The 17,764-nt window shown below is 47.8% G+C and overlaps 1 protein-coding gene across 5 annotated transcripts in view; it reads right to left on the reverse strand.

Annotated features, from left to right (window-relative positions):
* Positions 1-8,538: 8,538 nt before the first annotated feature.
* SPICE1 (spindle and centriole associated protein 1) overlaps positions 8,539-17,764 on the reverse strand; it is an 89,913-nt gene continuing 80,687 nt past the window's right edge. For all 5 annotated transcript variants that reach the window (XM_088450770.1, XM_088450771.1, XM_088450772.1 and 2 more), the window contains 2 exons: positions 9,758-9,827; positions 8,539-8,703 (listed from right to left, as the gene is read on the reverse strand). In XM_088450770.1, the coding sequence (XP_088306896.1) occupies positions 8,650-8,703; positions 9,758-9,827 (124 nt within the window). In that variant the 3' untranslated portion in view covers positions 8,539-8,649. The remainder of the gene's footprint in view (positions 8,704-9,757; positions 9,828-17,764) is intronic.

Raw genomic sequence — 17,764 nt, forward strand, 5'->3', positions numbered from 1 at the left:
GGCCTCAATACACCATCTTGTGAATGGCAGCAAGACTCCATTTTAGAAAAGAAAGCTTACACAAGCGCCATTTTGTCAAAAATACATAGTACACAATCCACAGTGCAAAATTGCTAAAAGTAGCAATTTTGCTACTCACAACGCAAAGTTGCTAAAAAGTAGCACGAACAGCTTTTTCACAATCTTCCCCAAACACCTACCGACGGTGTTTAGCAGACATAAAATAACTTTGCAACACATTAAAATCACCACAAACATATTTGAGCAGTAGCAAATTAGTGTTTTCCCCTGCATTCACATTAACACATACGCGATGTAGCAAAAAGTAGCAAATTAGTGGTGTTTTCCCTGCACTTCATGTTAAACATAGGACAACGCAAAATAGCTATTTAGACGCACAGCCAGCTTTTTAGTGATCTTTCCCAAACCCATACTGGCATGCTCACACACATACACAGAAGCCTTTCCAACTTAGTGCTGGTCGCTAAGTGCCCCACAGACCGTCAAACGCACAACACAATTTAATGTCATTTCTCCCCGCATACACATTTAAAAGCAATGGTCCCGCAGCACGAAAGGAATGATTATTATTTGGTTTAATCGCAATGTCAGCATATGAAGAAATGAATGTTTTCTGTAACTATGGTTTAGTAAATGGCAAATGGACCGTGATTGGTGCCGTACTGATCTACTCTTTTCCCACAGCGTTCCGGTGGCATGAGGAGATCAGAACATGCGGCTATGAAATATGAATGATAGAGAGAATAACTCCTTGAAATGTTGTATGCCATAGTTTAGACTAGATTTATTATGCAGCGGGAAAGTGGACACAATCAGGCTGTTAGAGGCTGGTTTGAGTCTTTGCACTGACCTATGAATTGAACCGTAACGGAAGAAGCAAGAAGAGGAACCAATGAGAACCTGCCAACGTATTCTATTGTATTGCTTATCCCAGTACGGGTATATATGTGAGTGCTCTGAAACGAGATGCCTGTCTGCGGTGGTCCTGTTATGCTGTTTCGACGAAGGTTTCATTACTGATGCCGGTATCTGGTCCCAGAGCGCACGCGTATGTATTGACTGTACCTTATGACCTAAATGTTAGTACAATTTAGTTTGCGCTCATTGTTAGATCATAGCGTGGTAACATCTGTACTTTTACCTGAATAATAATCTTTAGCGCGTTGGACCGCTATTCCACTGTCTTAGAGTCTTATTAATGGTATATTTAAAACACAGCGCTAATTAGCGACACCTTATGGTTTTAGGAGGTATAGGCAGGTTTTGTCTTAGAAGTTCTAGGCAGGTGAATCTTAGAGGTTTATAGGCAGGAATGTACTAAAGGTTCAGTTGCACGATTTAACACCTGTAAGATTCTATTTGGCTACAATGTGCCATATGCATCAAGCTCCGGAATGTGTAACTTTACAGAATAAGTACCTGATAGGCAATTCCATTTATAGAAGTCTATAGGCTTCTTTGCGCAAAAGCACACCGGTATACATACAAATAGGGTGGGATGTATACCAGCTGACTATACCACTGACCTCGCCTCTCCTGCAAAAGGGACTCATTTTAAAGCTGCACACACAGGCTTGCCTGCCCCTGTAGCCTGCATATTAAGCACGCCATCTGAAGCATGGAGTTAGAACCGGTTCGAACTGGATTTGGACTATTGACTACTTTCTAACCAAAATTTAAACAATTTCACGAACACACAGGAATGCAGCCCCTCCACCTTCATCTACACTCCCCTGAGACTGGGTTCGGGGCTGTCTCATCTGCAGCCAAATCCAACTCCACTAACTGCTGGATGCGAAAAACCCACATACTCCAGCGAAGGAGACACTGCGGCATTTTGCAGATCACGCTATCATTTTTTAATTTCTGATTAAGTTTAATATGGTTTTAACTTAAAATGCGGTCACCAGTTATTTTTATTTTTCCTCCACCTGGACGTTATACTTCCGCTACTTGCACCCCCTGCCAGATGTAACCTACGCAGTGCGCCCCAGATGGCTGCCTCGGATGGTTCATTCTTGGGCAGGATGAACAAACACGTGGATCTATTCCTTCAGTGTATTTCATATTTCAAATGTTTCAGTCACCCGTATATCTCATGGCCGAACTGCAGCACTGTATACTATATTTACTATTCCCTGTTTTGTAAAATGTACTTCCACCCCACTGTATGCTATGCTGGTGTGCTATACCCCCACTGTATGCTATACCGGTGTGCTATACCTCCACTGTATGCTATACCGGTGTGCTATACATCTACTGTATGCTATACTGGTGTGCTATACATCTACTGTATGCTATACCGGTGAGCTATACATCTACTGTATGCTATACCGGTGAGCTATACATCTACTGTATGCTATACCGGTGTGCTGTACCCCCACTGTATGCTATACCGGTGTGCTATACCTCCACTGTATGCTATACTGGTGTGCTATACCTCCACTGTATGCTATACCGGTGTGCTATACCCCCACTGTATGCTATACCGGTGTGCTATACCCCCACTGTATGCTATACCGGTGTGCTATACCCCGCTGTATGCTATACCGGTGTGCTGTACCTCCGCTGTATGCTATACCGGTGTGCTGTACCTCGGCTGTATGCTATACCGGTGTGCTGTACCTCCGCTGTATGCTATACCGGTGTGCTGTACCTCCGCTGTATGCTATACCGGTGTGCTATACCCCCACTGTATGCTATACCGGTGTGCTATACCCCCACTGTATGCTATACCGGTGTGCTGTACCTCCGCTGTATGCTATACCGGTGTGCTGTACCTCCGCTGTATGCTATACCGGTGTGCTGTACCTCCGCTGTATGCTATACCGGTGTGCTGTACCTCCGCTGTATGCTATACCGGTGTGCTGTACCCCCGCTGTATGCTATACCGGTGTGCTGTACCCCCGCTGTATGCTATACCGGTGTGCTGTACCCCCGCTGTATGCTATACCGGTGTGCTATACCTCCGCTGTATGCTATACCGGTGTGTGCTGTACCTCCGCTGTATTCTATACCGGTGTGTGCTGTACCTCCGCTGTATGCTATACCGGTGTGCTATACATCTACTGTATGCTATACTGGTGTGCTATACATCTACTGTATGCTATACCGGTGAGCTATACATCTACTGTATGCTATACCGGTGTGCTGTACCCCCACTGTATGCTATACCGGTGTGCTATACCCCCACTGTATGCTATACCGGTGTGCTATACCTCCACTGTATGCTTTACCGGTGTGCTATACCCCCACTGTATGCTATACCAGTGTGCTGTACCTCGGCTGTATGCTATACCGGTGTGCTGTACCTCCGCTGTATGCTATACCGGTGTGCTGTACCCCCGCTGTATGCTATACCGGTGTGCTGTACCCCCGCTGTATGCTATACCGGTGTGCTATACCTCCGCTGTATGCTATACCGGTGTGTGCTGTACCTCCGCTGTATTCTATACCGGTGTGTGCTGTACCTCCGCTGTATGCTATACTGGTGTGCTATACCTCCGCTGTATGCTATACTGGTGTGCTATACATCCACTGTATGCTATACTGGTGTGCTATACCCCCACTGTATGCTATACTGGTGTGCTATACCCCCACTGTATGCTATACTGGTGTGCTATACCTCCACTGTATGCTATACCCCCACTGTATGCTATACCGGTGTGCTGTACCCCCACTGTATGCTATACCGGTGTGCTGTACCCCCACTGTATGCTATACCGGTGTGCTATACCCCCACTGTATGCTATACCGGTGTGCTGTACCTCCACTGTATGCTATACCGGTGTGCTGTACCTCCGCTGTATGCTATACCGGTGTGCTGTACCTCCGCTGTATGCTATACCGGTGTGCTGTACCTCCGCTGTATGCTATACCTCCACTGTATGCTATACCGGTGTGCTACACCTCCACTGTATGCTATACCGGTGTGCTGTACCCCCGCTGTATGCTATACCGGTGTGCTATACCTCCGCTGTATGCTATACCGGTGTGTGCTGTACCTCCGCTGTATTCTATACCGGTGTGTGCTGTACCTCCGCTGTATGCTATACCGGTGTGCTGTACCTCCGCTGTATGCTATACCGGTGTGCTGTACCCCCGCTGTATGCTATACCGGTGTGCTGTACCTCCGCTGTATGCTATACCGGTGTGCTGTACCTCCGCTGTATGCTATACCGGTGTGCTGTACCTCCGCTGTATGCTATACTGGTGTGCTCTACCTCCGCTGTATGCTATACTGGTGTGCTCTACCTCCGCTGTATGCTATACTGGTGTGCTCTACCTCCGCTGTATGCTATACTGGTGTGCTATACCTCCACTGTATGCTATACTGGTGTGCTATACCCCCACTGTATGCTATACTGGTGTGCTATACCCCCACTGTATGCTATACTGGTGTGCTATACCTCCACTGTATGCTATACCCCCACTGTATGCTATACCGGTGTGCTGTACCCCCACTGTATGCTATACCGGTGTGCTGTACCCCCACTGTATGCTATACCGGTGTGCTATACCGGTGTGCTGTACCTCCACTGTATGCTATACCGGTGTGCTGTACCTCCGCTGTATGCTATACCGGTGTGCTGTACCTCCGCTGTATGCTATACCGGTGTGCTGTACCTCCGCTGTATGCTATACCTCCACTGTATGCTATACCGGTGTGCTACACCTCCACTGTATGCTATACCGGTGTGCTATACCTCCGCTGTATGCTATACCGGTGTGCTGTACCTCCGCTGTATGCTATACCGGTGTGCTGTACCTCCACTGTATGCTACAGCTCCACTGTATGCTATACCGGTGTGCTGTACCTCCGCTGTATGCTATACCGGTGTGCTGTACCTCCGCAGTATGCTATACCGGTGTGCTGTACCTCCACTGTATGCTATACCGGTGTGCTATACCCCCACTGTATGCTATACCGGTGTGCTGTACCTCCACTGTATGCTATACCGGTGTGCTGTACCTCCGCTGTATGCTATACCGGTGTGCTGTACCTCCGCTGTATGCTATACCGGTGAGCTGTACCTCCACTGTATGCTATACCTCCACTGTATGCTATACCGGTGTGCTACACCTCCACTGTATGCTATACCGGTGTGCTATACCTCCGCTGTATGCTATACCGGTGTGCTGTACCTCCGCTGTATGCTATACCGGTGTGCTGTACCTCCACTGTATGCTACAGCTCCACTGTATGCTATACCGGTGTGCTGTACCTCCGCTGTATGCTATACCGGTGTGCTGTACCTCCGCAGTATGCTATACCGGTGTGCTGTACCTCCACTGTATGCTATACCGGTGTGCTGTACCTCCACTGTATGCTATACCGGTGTGCTACACCTCCACTGTATGCTATACCGGTGTGCTATACCTCCACTGTATGCTATACCGGTGTGCTGTACCTCCGCTGTATGCTATACCGGTGTGCTGTACCCCCACTGTATGATATACTTGTGTGCTGTACCTCCACTGTATGCTATACCTCCACTGTATGCTATACCGGTGAGCTGTACCTCCGCTGTATGCTATACTGGTGTGCTGTACCCCCGCTGTATGCTATACCGGTGTGCTGTACCCCCGCTGTATGCTATACCGGTGTGCTGTACCCCCGCTGTATGCTATACCGGTGTGCTGTACCCCCGCTGTATGCTATACCGGTGTGCTGTACCCCCGCTGTATGCTATACCGGTGTGCTGTACCCCCGCTGTATGCTATACCGGTGTGCTGTACCCCCGCTGTATGCTATACCGGTGTGCTGTACCCCCGCTGTATGCTATACCGGTGTGCTGTACCCCTGCTGTATGCTATACCGGTGTGCTGTACCTCCGCTGTATGCTATACCGGTGTGCTGTACCTCCGCTGTATGCTATACCGGTGTGTTATACCTCCACTAAAGTTCATCCTCCATGGGCAGGATGTACTTCATGTGGATCTAGTCACACAGGGTATATCATACTTCCACACGTCAGTTTTCCAATATATTCCTTGGGTCCCTGTATGGTTCATCACCCACAGTGCAATGTTCATAGTGCGCCCACCATGGCTGCCTCACCTGGTACACTTGTGTACGGGATGAATAATACATGCACCTGACTGTTATGTTGGGACCCTACTCCGAGCATCAGTATTTTGCAACCACCCATTTTGTGTCATCTCTTCTAGGCGTAACCTATTCCTCCCAGGGTAATCCTACGTAGTGCGCCCAGGACGGCTGCCTCATTTGGTACCTTTGTGGGTGGAATATATAACCCATGGAAGTTATTTCCCAAAATTCAGCACCAACCCTGCAATACGCTTATTGTGCTCTCTAGGTTTCGGTTGAATTAATTATCTCAGTGTGGTTTTCTATTCTTTTGCAACACCAAATCCTTGTACAATGTACCATGTTTTCTGATGTCTGTAAAGCAACTTTGAGTCCTAAGGGAGAAAAGAGCTATATAAATAAAATTATTATTATTATTATTATTACATATAACCAGATGCGAGGACCTACATATAAACAGATGTGAAGACCTATATAAAACCAAACCAGATACGAGGACCTACAGTACATAAAACCAGATATGAGGACCTACATAAAACAAAACCATATACGAGGGGACCTACATAAAACCAGACACAAGGGACCTACATAAAACCAGATACGAGGACCTACATAAAACCAAACCATATATGAGGACCTACATAAAATCACATATGAGAAGACCTACATAAAACCAAACCAGATATGAGTACCTACATAAAACCAAATACGAGGACCTACATAAAACCAAACCAGATACGAGGACCTACATAAAACCAAATATGAGGACCTACATAAAACAAAACCATATACGAGGGGACCAACATAAAACAAAACCATATACGAGGGGACCTACATAAAACCATACATACGAGGACCTACATAAAACCATACATACGAGGACCTACATATAACCAGACACGAGGACCTACATAAAACCTAACCAGATACGAGGACCTACATAAAACCAAACCATATATGAGGACCTACATAAAATCACATATGAGGGGACCTACATAAAACCAGACAGAAGGGACCTACATAAAACCAGATACGAGGACCTACATAAAACCAAACCAGATACGAGGACCTACATAAAACTAGATACGGGGACCTACATAAAACCATATACGAGGACCTACATAAAACAAAACCATATACGAGGACCTACATAAATTCACATATGAGGGGACCTACATAAAACCATATATACGAGGACCTACATAAAACCAAACCAGGTACGAGGACCTACATAAAACCAAACCACATACGAGGACCTACATAAAACCAGATACGAGGACCTACATAAAACCAGATACGAGGACCTACATAAAACCAAACCAGATACAAGGACCAACATAAAACCAGATACGAGGACCTACATAAAACCAAACCAGATACAAGGACCAACATAAAACCAGATACGAGGACCTACATAAAACCAAACCATATACGAGGACCTACATAAAACCAAACCATATACGAGGACCTACATAAAACCATATACGAGGACCTACATAAAACCAGATACGAGGACCTACATAAAACAAAACCATATATGAGGACCTACAGCCAAGGCTAAAAGTTTTGAGAATGACACAAGTATTGGTTTTCACAAAGTTTGCTGCTTTAGTGTGTTTCCGGAGCCACTTTCAGACATACAGAGAATCCCGGGAATTTGGCTTGGCTCAGCCAAATTCCCGGGTTGCCGCGTATGTCTGAAAGGTACCCGGGTAGTCGACCCTTCAATCGACCAGGGAATTTCCCGGGACTCCCGGGAAATTACCCTGCTTATGTCTGAATGGTGCTATCCGGGAATTTACTCCCGGGCTGCACCAAGCCGCTTTTACAGTGAATTGCCTGGGATACCCGCCGGAAGTTCTCTGCCACAGCTGGCCGCCCGCACTCCCGCTGGACCACCAGGGCAGAGTTAAATAATTTAATAATAAAATAAAATGGCTGCAGTGATTGGTCAGCTGCCTGCTGATGACATCATCAGCGGCAGCCGGAGAGGGGATAGGCTAGGAAGGGCAGGGGAGAGGCAGGTAATATTAAAAACACAAAAACCCGGCTAATGTCTGAAAGGGGTCTACCTGGGAAAGGGGGGGTCTGGACCAAATGCCCGGGAATTTGCACAGGAGAAATTTCCTGAGTTGTCGTCTGAAAGGGGTATAAGTTATCACTTTAGCCTTATGGCAAGGTGCTCCATCATGCTGGAAAAGGCATTGTTCCTCACCAAACTGTCCTTGGATGGTTCGGAGAAGTTTCTCTTGGAGGATGTTTTGCTACCATTCTTTATTCATGGCTGTTCTTAGCCAAGGGAGTGGACTCACTCAAAATTTTGCCTGTGAAGCAGCTCCACACATGAATGATCTCAGGATGCATTACTCCCCTCCCCCTCCCAACTCCATTTGTGCCCGGTGAACTAGGGAGAGAACTTTATGACAGGACAGGTCAACACGTCAAATAAATACAATGATTACCAATTCATTAAAATAACTTTTATTAAAAACGTATTAATAAATTAAACATCTGCACAGACATAGAAACAGAACATGATCATTGTCACTGAATTCAGAACACTGAAGAGACGAAAGTCAGGAGACGTGTGCGGAGAGTGCAAACCAGCCTTCCCCCTTGTCCTTTCCAACCTGCCAGAGAGATCAGTTAGCAAGCATGGCTGGTACTTGTAGTTCCACAGTAAGTTTTCCAAGCTTAATGCAGAGGTTTCCATACTCTGCCAACACAGTCCAGGCTTTAAGGATTTCCATGCTTGAGTAAATCAAATTGAATGTACTAATTAAGTCACCAGTGCTCAAGCATGGATATCCTTACAGTGTTCACTCTAGCTCCGGCGGCAGGCAGGGCGTCGGAGCTAGAGAGGGCAACCTTGTGCGAGCGTCATACTTGGGGGCGTGCCCGGCACTTACGGACACGCCGGGCAGCCCCCAAGCGCTGCAGAAAGGGAGAATAGATGCCGGGCGCATGCGCCCGGCGTCTATTCTCCGGCGGGTCACAGCACGTTTCTCCACCCGCAGGACACTGCGTCCCGCGGGTGAGGACGGCACCCGCAGGCTGTGAGGGCAGGGTGCTTTTTGCCCTCCAGAAGGAGGGCAGGGCGCCGCACCCCGCTAAAACAGCCTAGCGGGAACGCTACCTTAAAACGAGGACTGTAATGGCGGAGTCTGGGAACCTCTGGCGTAATGTATGAGACCTCTATAGAAACACCCAATGACGGCAGATCAATGTCAGCTTATTCTCGGCATATGTAACGTGTGCCGACTGCCGACAAGCCAAGGCAGCAGGTTTGTGAATTGAACCGATATTAAGTCTATAGATTAATAAGGAGCAGGTGAGGTCATTGTAGCTTTGGTCCAATCCCTAAAACAGCTGCCCCCACTGTCCCTTACACCCACATGAACTATCTACCACTCTCTTAATAAAGTGGATTTATATAAACTATGGTTCTAATCCATAGAATACAGCCTGAAGCTTGGGTCCGTCCTGCGTCCGCCATGCTCCTCATTATCTGGCTGCAGTTCTGGAATGAGCCTTATTATTACTTAGTTTCAGCTTGTGGTATCTGGCAGGGAAACGGCTAAGTCAGTACTAATTATATAATGCGCCAGCCCCGACCACAGACATATATACTATTTACATTACAGGAGTATACATGAATGAGGGACAACGGGCAACGTGTCGTACCTTTGCCAGGTGCCCATCCGCCGACGCTCTCCCTCCCCTGGAGGAGCTGGATCTGTGGGATGCACTGGACCTACAGACAAGGAAAATGAGAGTCAGCTCTGCAGCTCAGGTCACATGGACAACAAATGAGAAATGTGCAGACAGACTGTGAGGGACACGTCCTGGCGTCACGGGGTTAGGATACAGCGAGCGCCCTGCGCCTACAGGATGTGGATGCTCCAGGTGGACGTTTGGTCCCTTTAGTTGGATTTGGCCCTAGCACTAAATGAAGCCCATACTATTGGTGAGGTCTGATTTTAACTATACTGGGTGAGGCTGAAACAATATCAGGGGAAATTAATAATAATAATACTAATAATGTTATTTATATAGCACTTTTATCCCAATGGGGCTCAGAGTGCTTTACATTTGCATTTAAAAAAAAAAAAAAAAAACAATATACAAAATAAGTGTAACAGAAAAGAGAGCTAAGGTAATGGGTTGTATTATATTAGTAACTATAGGGTCATTATGCGTGTGCTAACAGGTCAGTCTCCCTAGTGGAAGCCTCTGTGCGGGGAAACGAGTTCCATGGAGTCGGAGCAGCAAAACTAAAAGTTCAACCCCCAAGGGGGATTCTGGTACAGCTTATAGTCCTTCATCTACAGATGGCAGTAAGCAAGGTGGGAAGTAAGGAATCAGAGGCTGTGTCAGGTATCATGGACCCTGGTTATGACGGGCTGTGAAAGTCAGTAACCCAAACCTGGAATAGATACCCCATCTTACAGGCGGCCAGTGAAGGGACTAGAGCAGGCGGTCTTCAACCTTGGCCCTCCAGCTGCTGTGGAACTACACATCCCAGCATGCACTGCCACCTTTTTGATATAACAGCATGCTAAAACTATGGCAGTCCATGCTGGGATGTGTAGTTAAACAGCAGCTGGAGGGCCAAGGTTGAAGACCCCTGGACTAGAGAATGGACCGGGCCTGGATAGGTAACAGTCTGCTTTTGCTGGGAGACCCACGTAGAGGGCGTTGCAGTAGTCTAGGCGTGATGCTACTAATACACGTAGGCAGATCTTCTGAGGGAATTAGGTGCCAGATTCTGTCTGTTCCTCAGAGGATTGGATTGTGGCTGATACCTGATGTCCTGGATGGAGGCATCTGACACTTAGACAACACCAAGATTCCGCACATGTTCCAACACCAAGATTCCGCACATGTTCCGTGGATTGCAGCACTGAACCCCCAAGCGCAAGTCCTGTTGGTTGGCTATGCTGTAGCTTTGTCCTGTGACCTATCATAAGAACCTCTGTTTTATCGCAGCCAACTGGCGTCATCCACTCCTGAGGCTCAGCTAGACAGCCATTTAGGGTTGGTATTGGGTTACCCGTACCCAGAGCAAAGGACAGGTACAGTTGTGTATCCCCTCTATAGCAGTTTTGACCAGGCCGGGACGTCTGATTACGTAACCCAGTGGTAGCATGTATACTGCATAAAGCATGGGAGTTAGAACCCTGTGGAACAACACAAGGCAGTGGCACTAATGGTGACGATGCTGGGGAGAAATGCTCTGAACCAGCTCAGGACTGTGCCGTACACTCCACAGAAATATTTCTGGTACTTAGAATCTCGGAGGTCCACAGTATCTAACGCTGCAGAGAGATCCAGAAGGATTAAATTAAATTCTCTGCGATGTTCGGCTGCGCACATAACGGCATTCCGATGGCACTTTACAGGCAACGCCGAGAATTGATCCCCCCCCCTCCTTTTTCTCTATGAACCTGAACCCGTCTGATTCTAAAACAAATAATAATAAATGTAGTTTCAAAAAACTTATAAAAGTAACACATATGCCGACGACTTTACTTAAGCATGAACCAGTGCAAATTTATAAGGCATGGACTACAAATTGCAGCATTCCCGGCCAGTCTAACCTTGTAATATCTGTGCCCTAGAGTCCCTTATTTTCTGTGATCAGCTGGAATCCATCCAGGTGTCTCCATTGGTTCTCAGACTAACAGGGCTGGGCGGTCACTCAACACAAAGACTTCTGCCTTTACGTGTAATTTCCTAATCAATTGTAATTGTGAACAGGAAATGATGTGCGTAAATCCTCACTGCACAGTGTTGCAGGTATCGTGTGTAGGAGACCAGTTCTGTAGGCATGGAAATAATGAGAGATATGGTAAGAACTTACCCGTTATCTCTCTTTCTTCGAAGTCCATAGGGTCCACAGGGCTGACCTTGGGGTATAGGTTGGGAACCAAATCCGGGCACCATACAGTTAAAGCTTTCAGCTCCCAGGATGCACTGGGTCCACCTATAACCCTGCCCCCAAGCCAGAGGCACCTCAGTTTGTAAGTAGCCAAAGGCTGGAGGAGGAAAGAAAGAGAGAGAAGACTGGAACACTCAATAACCATAGTCACAGAGAAGGAGCCGGGAAACCGGTGACCAGCCACACAGCCCATATCAAGCCAGGTGTGTCAGGGCGCGTGTCCTGTGAACTTCGAAGAGAGAGAGAGATAACAAGGGTAAGTTCTTACCATCTCTCTCATTTTCTTCTTCAGGGTCCATAGGGGGTCCACAGGGTTGACCTTGGGGATGTCCCAAAGCAGTATAAGGGTGGGGACGCTCCTTTGATGAGAGGAGAATCCGTCGCCCACAGGAAGCATCCTGAAAGGCAAAGGAATCCAACGCATAGAACCTAAGAAAGGTGTGGACAGAAGATCACGTGGCCACCTTACTAGGCAGAACAGCCGAGGCGCCACAGCTAGCCGCCCATGAGGGGCCCAGAGCCCGAGTAGAATAAGCATCAACAGAAACAGAAAGGCCTTCTTATGTGTAGGCCCCTGAGATAGACATACGAAGCCATCTAGCCAATGTCTGTTTATCGGCCGGCCATCCTTTCCTGTGAAATCCATAGACCACAAATAAGGAGACAGATTTCCTGAAGGAACTTGAACAGACCACGTAAATCCGGAGAGGCCGGACCACAGTCAATGAGGCCTCCCCAGCCGAGAGGACTGGAGACTGAAATGTCGGTACAATAAGTTCCTGAATAATATGGAACTTAAAAACCACTTTAGGAAGAAACACAAGGCAAGTGCAACTCACAACCCTGTCCTGGTGAAATATCCAGAAGAGGAAGCCACATGAGAACGCTCCCAATTCCGACACTCTCCTGGCAGATGCAAACGCCATAAGGAAGAGAGTCTAAGCCATAAACCATGTAAAGGCTATCAAAACTAATGGTTCAAATGGAGGCCCCAGGAGGGCACGAAGAACCACTGCCAAATCCCAAGGAGCCCCTAGGTGGGGACAAAGGGAGGTAGAATCCAGAGAACACCCTGAAGGAAGGTCTGGACACCCGGAAGTGGAACAATCCCACATACGAACTATACTGACAGTGCAGAGACCTGCACTTTCAGGAAGGCCAGGTGGAGGGCTAGACCCAAGCCCAAGCCAGCTGGAAGGAATGCCAGAACCTCTGGAAATCCTAAACACCTGAGGATCATAGCTACAGGTACGATACCATAAGAATTATGTATGCCCCTGTGGCCGGAGGCCAACCACACGTTATTAAAATGGCTGCCAAGGCATTGAGGGGATTAACCCTCATGCCATTGCGCCATTTTTAAAAGGAAAGTGTAAAAGCACACTGTACATGGTTTATAATAAACTGTATTAAAGTATATATGTATTGCTATAATGCACTGCAGCTGATCTGCAATGCATTAGTGCATGAAGCAACGTATATTTAATAGGCTATGCACTATATGGTTTAAATGTAGATTTTGTAGAGAAAATGCACTTATAAGGAATGTATAAGTTGTTTTGTTTTAGAAGGCTGTAACATTTAAGTCAAATGGTTATGAGACCTTCTCACCTCCTGACATAGGAAGTGATATGTTAATTGTCCTGACCTATGATAGTGGTCAGACCATTGTGTAACAAAGCTTTCTTTGAAGTGTATTCCAGATTAGACCTGGCTGGAAGGTTTCTGTGTGGTGTGAAGAGGGTGAAATGGCCTGAGACTATCTCTCCTGTATGTGTGCACTTCTGGGGGAGAGAAGTGTTTGTTTTTTCATGATTATTAGAGGAAGACCAAAGCAAATATTATTGCTGGTCATTCTACATAGATATTTTGTCACTGTGTGATAAATGTATCAAAGGATGAAAGTAAATGAGCAGTTCCTGTGGAGTGAGAGTTGTAATTACATTTGGGATAGATGGTCTGATTGGGTTACAAGACCAACTGTGGGTGGATGTCACCATGCTGTATTATCTGTTCTAACTATATATACAGGGCCTGTGAGCTTCTGTTGTGTGTGTACAACCCTGTAACTTCTTTGAGGAGAAGAGCTGCTGATAAGATTCCTGTATGTGGTACATCCTTGTGAATCCTGTGTGGAGAAGAATTGCTGTAACATCTTGTATTGTATGCTGAAATTCCCCTTCAATCCGAAGGGAGGGTCTTTTTTAAGCCTGAGCAATAAACACCTTTGCCTTTAAATTCTATTACATCTGTATCCTGCGACCAACAGAATTGCGCAAAACGCTATTCCGTTCTCCTGCTGTTCTGGGTAAGAGCTCCGTGTCTCCAAGTTCAAGCCCTCTGCCAAGCTACCGTGCAGACCTGGTCCATTGCGAGGGATCAGGAGGATACAGCCGATACCAAACAGGAGGTGTGTCCGCAGTTAGTCAAACGCATACGCAGCAGAAGCGGATCCAGGTGCTGAAGCAGGAGCCTGATTGTACGTAAAAAGCGGTTCCAAACGCCGATGGTAGAGTTTGGTGGTGGCAGCCTCGTTACACGCCCACGGCGCAGTGGGCGGAGTCAGTGACAGGCGGTCACTGACTGTGAGTGGGCGTCCAAAAGCGCTAACCCATGACCAGGGACAGCCTAGACGAAAGGCGTTCGGTCACAGCCCCATTCTGTGGTAGATCCCAGCAAAAGCTGGCCTACACGCTCTAAACATCCCGATGATGACAGAGCCAGAGAAGTCTTAGAACCACAGTAGAGGCGCAGTCAAAGACAAACGATCCAGGTCCAAGGAAAGGCAAGGACACTGAGAGAACAGGTCCGGATATTGAGGCAGCAGGAACAGAGTGTCAATGGAGAGACTCCGAAAATCTAAGTACCAGTGACATCTGGGTCAATCTGGAGCCACCAGCAGGACAGTACCTCTGTCTCGATTGAACTTCCGTAGACCTCGAGGAAGAAGGGAGACCGGAAGAAACAGGTGCACAAAGTGGAAGGTCCACTTCACTGACAACGCGTCACCGAAGGTTGCTTCAGTACCTCTAGTTCTGGACTCTAACACAGGCAGTGTGCGACAGTCAGGAGGCTATGAGGACCACCTCTGGGAGGCCCCCAGTGCTCACTAGGAGTTGAAACCTCTTTTTGAGAAGAGACCAGTCCCAGGGATGCACGTCTGGACGGCTGAGGAAGTCCACTTCCCAATGGAGAACTCCCGGAATGAACACTGTAGAGATGGCCGGGAGGAGACCCTTGGACTATGTCAGAATGTGTGACATTCCTGTCATTGCTGCCCAACTACGAGTGTCTCCTAGATGTAAGCCACTGTTGTGACATTGTCGGACTGAACCTTTACAGATTTACCATGAAGTATGTGTTAGGCCAGGGCGAGGGCCCAAGATAGCTTGAAGTTCCAATAAGTTGATTGGCAGGCGGAATGGACAGACGTCTAACTGCCCCGAAAGTAGTGCGGACCGGTCACTGCACCCCAGAGACTGGCATATGTTGTAAGGAGTACCCTAGAAGAGATGGCCATAGCCACCCAGATAGAGACAGATGCACCTCCGGAGAGAGCATCACTGTCTGAACAGTGGTCCGATGGAGAAACCCGTTCCATCTGGAGAGGACCAGTTTTTGCAACGGCCTGGAATGGAACGGAGCATATTCCACCCTTCCGAAGGTAGACACCCTGGATTCCAGAAACCGCATTACAGAGTGTACTGACACTTGTTGACTGTGGAGACATCCGTGCACTCGTAGTTGAAGAGTGGAGATCTTGTCTATTGTCAGAAAGATTCTCTGATTCTGAGAATCCAGCAGGGCTCCCAGATAAATCATACACTGTGAGGGATTCGGGGAAGCCTTTTTCCCAGTTGATTAACCATTTGTGCTTGTTAAGGAAAGCAATGGTTAACTTGAAATGGCTTTAAAGTACCTTGGTGATCCTGCTAAGAGCAGGAGGCCGTCCAGATACTGGAGCAGTCGGATACCCTGAACAGGTGGGTTGTCATAAATCTGGTAAACCCTGGTGGGGCTTTGGATAGTCCAAAGGGCAGAGCCCGAAAATTGGAAGTGTTGCTGTGGCACAGCAAAACCTGAGCTAACGCTGATGAGAGGGCTCTAAAGGTACCTGTAGGTACGCGTCCTGAATATTCAGCGATACCCTAAAGTCCCCAGGTTCCATAGCTCGGATGATGGAGCGTAGGGGTTCCCTCCTGGGCCTAGGCACCTTTAGGAACTGGTTCAGGGATTTGAGATAGAGGATAGGCCAATGAAGACCATTCGGCCTCTGCACCAGAAAGGAAGTAGAATAACCAGTCCCTCGCTAAGATAGTGGGGCTGGCATAATTACCCCTGCTTACCGCAAGGACTGTACAGCTTTCTGGATTTGAAAGACCTTGTTCGGGTCTGAAGAAGGGCCCGTGTAGCAAAACATGTGGGGAGGCCGTCTGAGCAACAAAAGGCATCTGATCCCCAGAAGCTTTTGAGGGAAAAAGCTCCACAAATGCATCAGCCCAGCACTCCATAGCATTAGCCACTCATGCGATAGCCATGGTTGGACGGGCAACAGCCCCTGAAAGCGAGTATATTGATTTCAGGCAAAGTTACCACCTACGGATCCGTAGAATGTCCGGGCAGGGATGGGAGGCGTAGTAGCGCTCTTAATCAGATGAGTAACATGAGAAACCACCACAGGAGGTGATGCCTATTACTTGTAATGACCCTCAGGGAATGGGAAACATGAGGCCAAACGCTTTTGTGATACCTTTTATCTGGCGATTGCCAGACCCCCGCCATGTGATCTACCCGCTGGTCAGAGACGGGGAACACAACCGAAGACATTTTAATGCTTAAACTGAGGGTGATGTGATTTAGGTGCAGGTTCAACATCCTCTATAACTAGGATGGACCTGACCGCCAGCACCCAAGCAGGGATATTAATTCTTGATTTAGGCTCCCCCTCGTGTGAAAGGAATAGGAGTCCGAGACATTATCCGGATCACCCTGGGCTGACGATCTGTGTTAGACAGCCGTACAGACTGAGGAGACACCACAGGGGGTATATTAAGCCTTCTTGTTTCTTACAAAACGACATCCACCCAGGGTGGCTGTTGTGGTAAACCCTGCAAGGGAAATTACAGACTGTTGTGGTACCTGAGGGAATTGCATGTACTGTGAAAGATCCTGGTATGGATCGACAGTCTGTGTCACAGGGGTAAACCGCAAGAACTGCGAGATACCCTGAGAGGGAAGGGTAGCATGTTAAGGTAACCCCAAGTGGGTTACAACTATGGGGGTCCCCAGGCGATCTGCAATGGAGGCCAGGGTCTTGAGAAATAAACCGTCCAAGGGGGTCCTGTAAGGGGCCCGGCACCTGATGGTACCGTAGACATAACCCTTCCTGAGTCAAATCCTCCGTACTCACACCTGCAGCACATGACTTGCAGGATAGCAAAAATGGGTGCAGTATCATGCTCCATCATCATTGTGGAAATATCAAGCAGCGCTATACTGGTCCTGACTGATGCTAAGATTAGCTGCAGGGACCCATTATCAGGGGCGTATCTACCCATTGGCCAGGATGGCACTCGCCAGGGGCGCCAACAAAAGGGAGGGCGCCGTCCGGCAGTGCCACCAGCAGCCAAGGGGTGGACTACCCCCGCTAGTCCCCCGGGTCCCACAAGTGTAGGGCAGACCACAGTTTACAAACACACAGCCGCCAGCGGCAGCTCTGTGTTTGTTATAGCAGCCAGCCAATGAGAGTC

Source organism: Taudactylus pleione, unplaced genomic scaffold (genome assembly GCF_031769625.1).
Source record: "Taudactylus pleione unplaced genomic scaffold, aTauple2 ptg000523l, whole genome shotgun sequence".
NCBI classification, from domain to species: domain Eukaryota; kingdom Metazoa; phylum Chordata; class Amphibia; order Anura; family Myobatrachidae; genus Taudactylus; species Taudactylus pleione.